Raw genomic sequence first — 528 nt, 5'->3', positions numbered from 1 at the left:
CCCTGCGCACCTGGGCCAGCCAGGGGGTTAAAGCATCAGCCCTGGGGTTGGGGAAGGGCCTGCAGAGCCGTGGTGCCACCTCTGCCTGGCCTGACCCTGCCCAGCAGAGGACTGTCTCTGCCACCCGTCCCGACCAGGTGGCAGAGGCATCACTGCAGCTTCTCGTCCCCCAGGGAATACGAGCATGACGCTGTGAGGAAGAGGTTCACACGGGCCAGAGATGACTCAGACCAGGATGAAGGCTACGAGTGGGGCCCAGCTACAGATGTGTAGCGGCACCGCTGGCCGCTGTCCCACTGGGCAGCCCTGCAGCCCCACGCCACCGGGTCCCTGTGACAGTCCAGGTAGTGCCACGCAGCACCCCATGGCCAGGCTGGGTTGGGCCTAATTCTGCTGTACCCCTCACCACCCAGCACCACCAAGTACCTCCTTCCCCCTTTTGGCCACAGCCTCTGCTGCTGGAATAAAAGGGATGTTTTGATCAGGACAGGCTGTTTCCGTGTGTGCCGAGTGGCAGCCCACAGCGGA

General features: G+C 63.6%; 1 protein-coding gene across 1 annotated transcript in view; it reads left to right on the top strand.

Moving 5' to 3' along the window:
- The window catches only part of TJP3 (tight junction protein 3), a gene marked incomplete at its 5' end in the record, with an annotated part of 7434 nt that extends 7161 nt beyond the window's left edge, over positions 1-273 (top strand). The window contains 1 exon segment of the mRNA XM_009575000.1: positions 145-273. Coding sequence (XP_009573295.1) covers positions 145-273 — 129 coding nt within the window.
- Positions 274-528: the final 255 nt, after the last annotated feature.

This window comes from Fulmarus glacialis, unplaced genomic scaffold (assembly GCF_000690835.1).
Source record: "Fulmarus glacialis isolate BGI_N327 unplaced genomic scaffold, ASM69083v1 scaffold19550, whole genome shotgun sequence".
Lineage (NCBI taxonomy): Eukaryota > Metazoa > Chordata > Aves > Procellariiformes > Procellariidae > Fulmarus > Fulmarus glacialis.
This window is presented reverse-complemented; position numbering and strand designations above follow the sequence as displayed.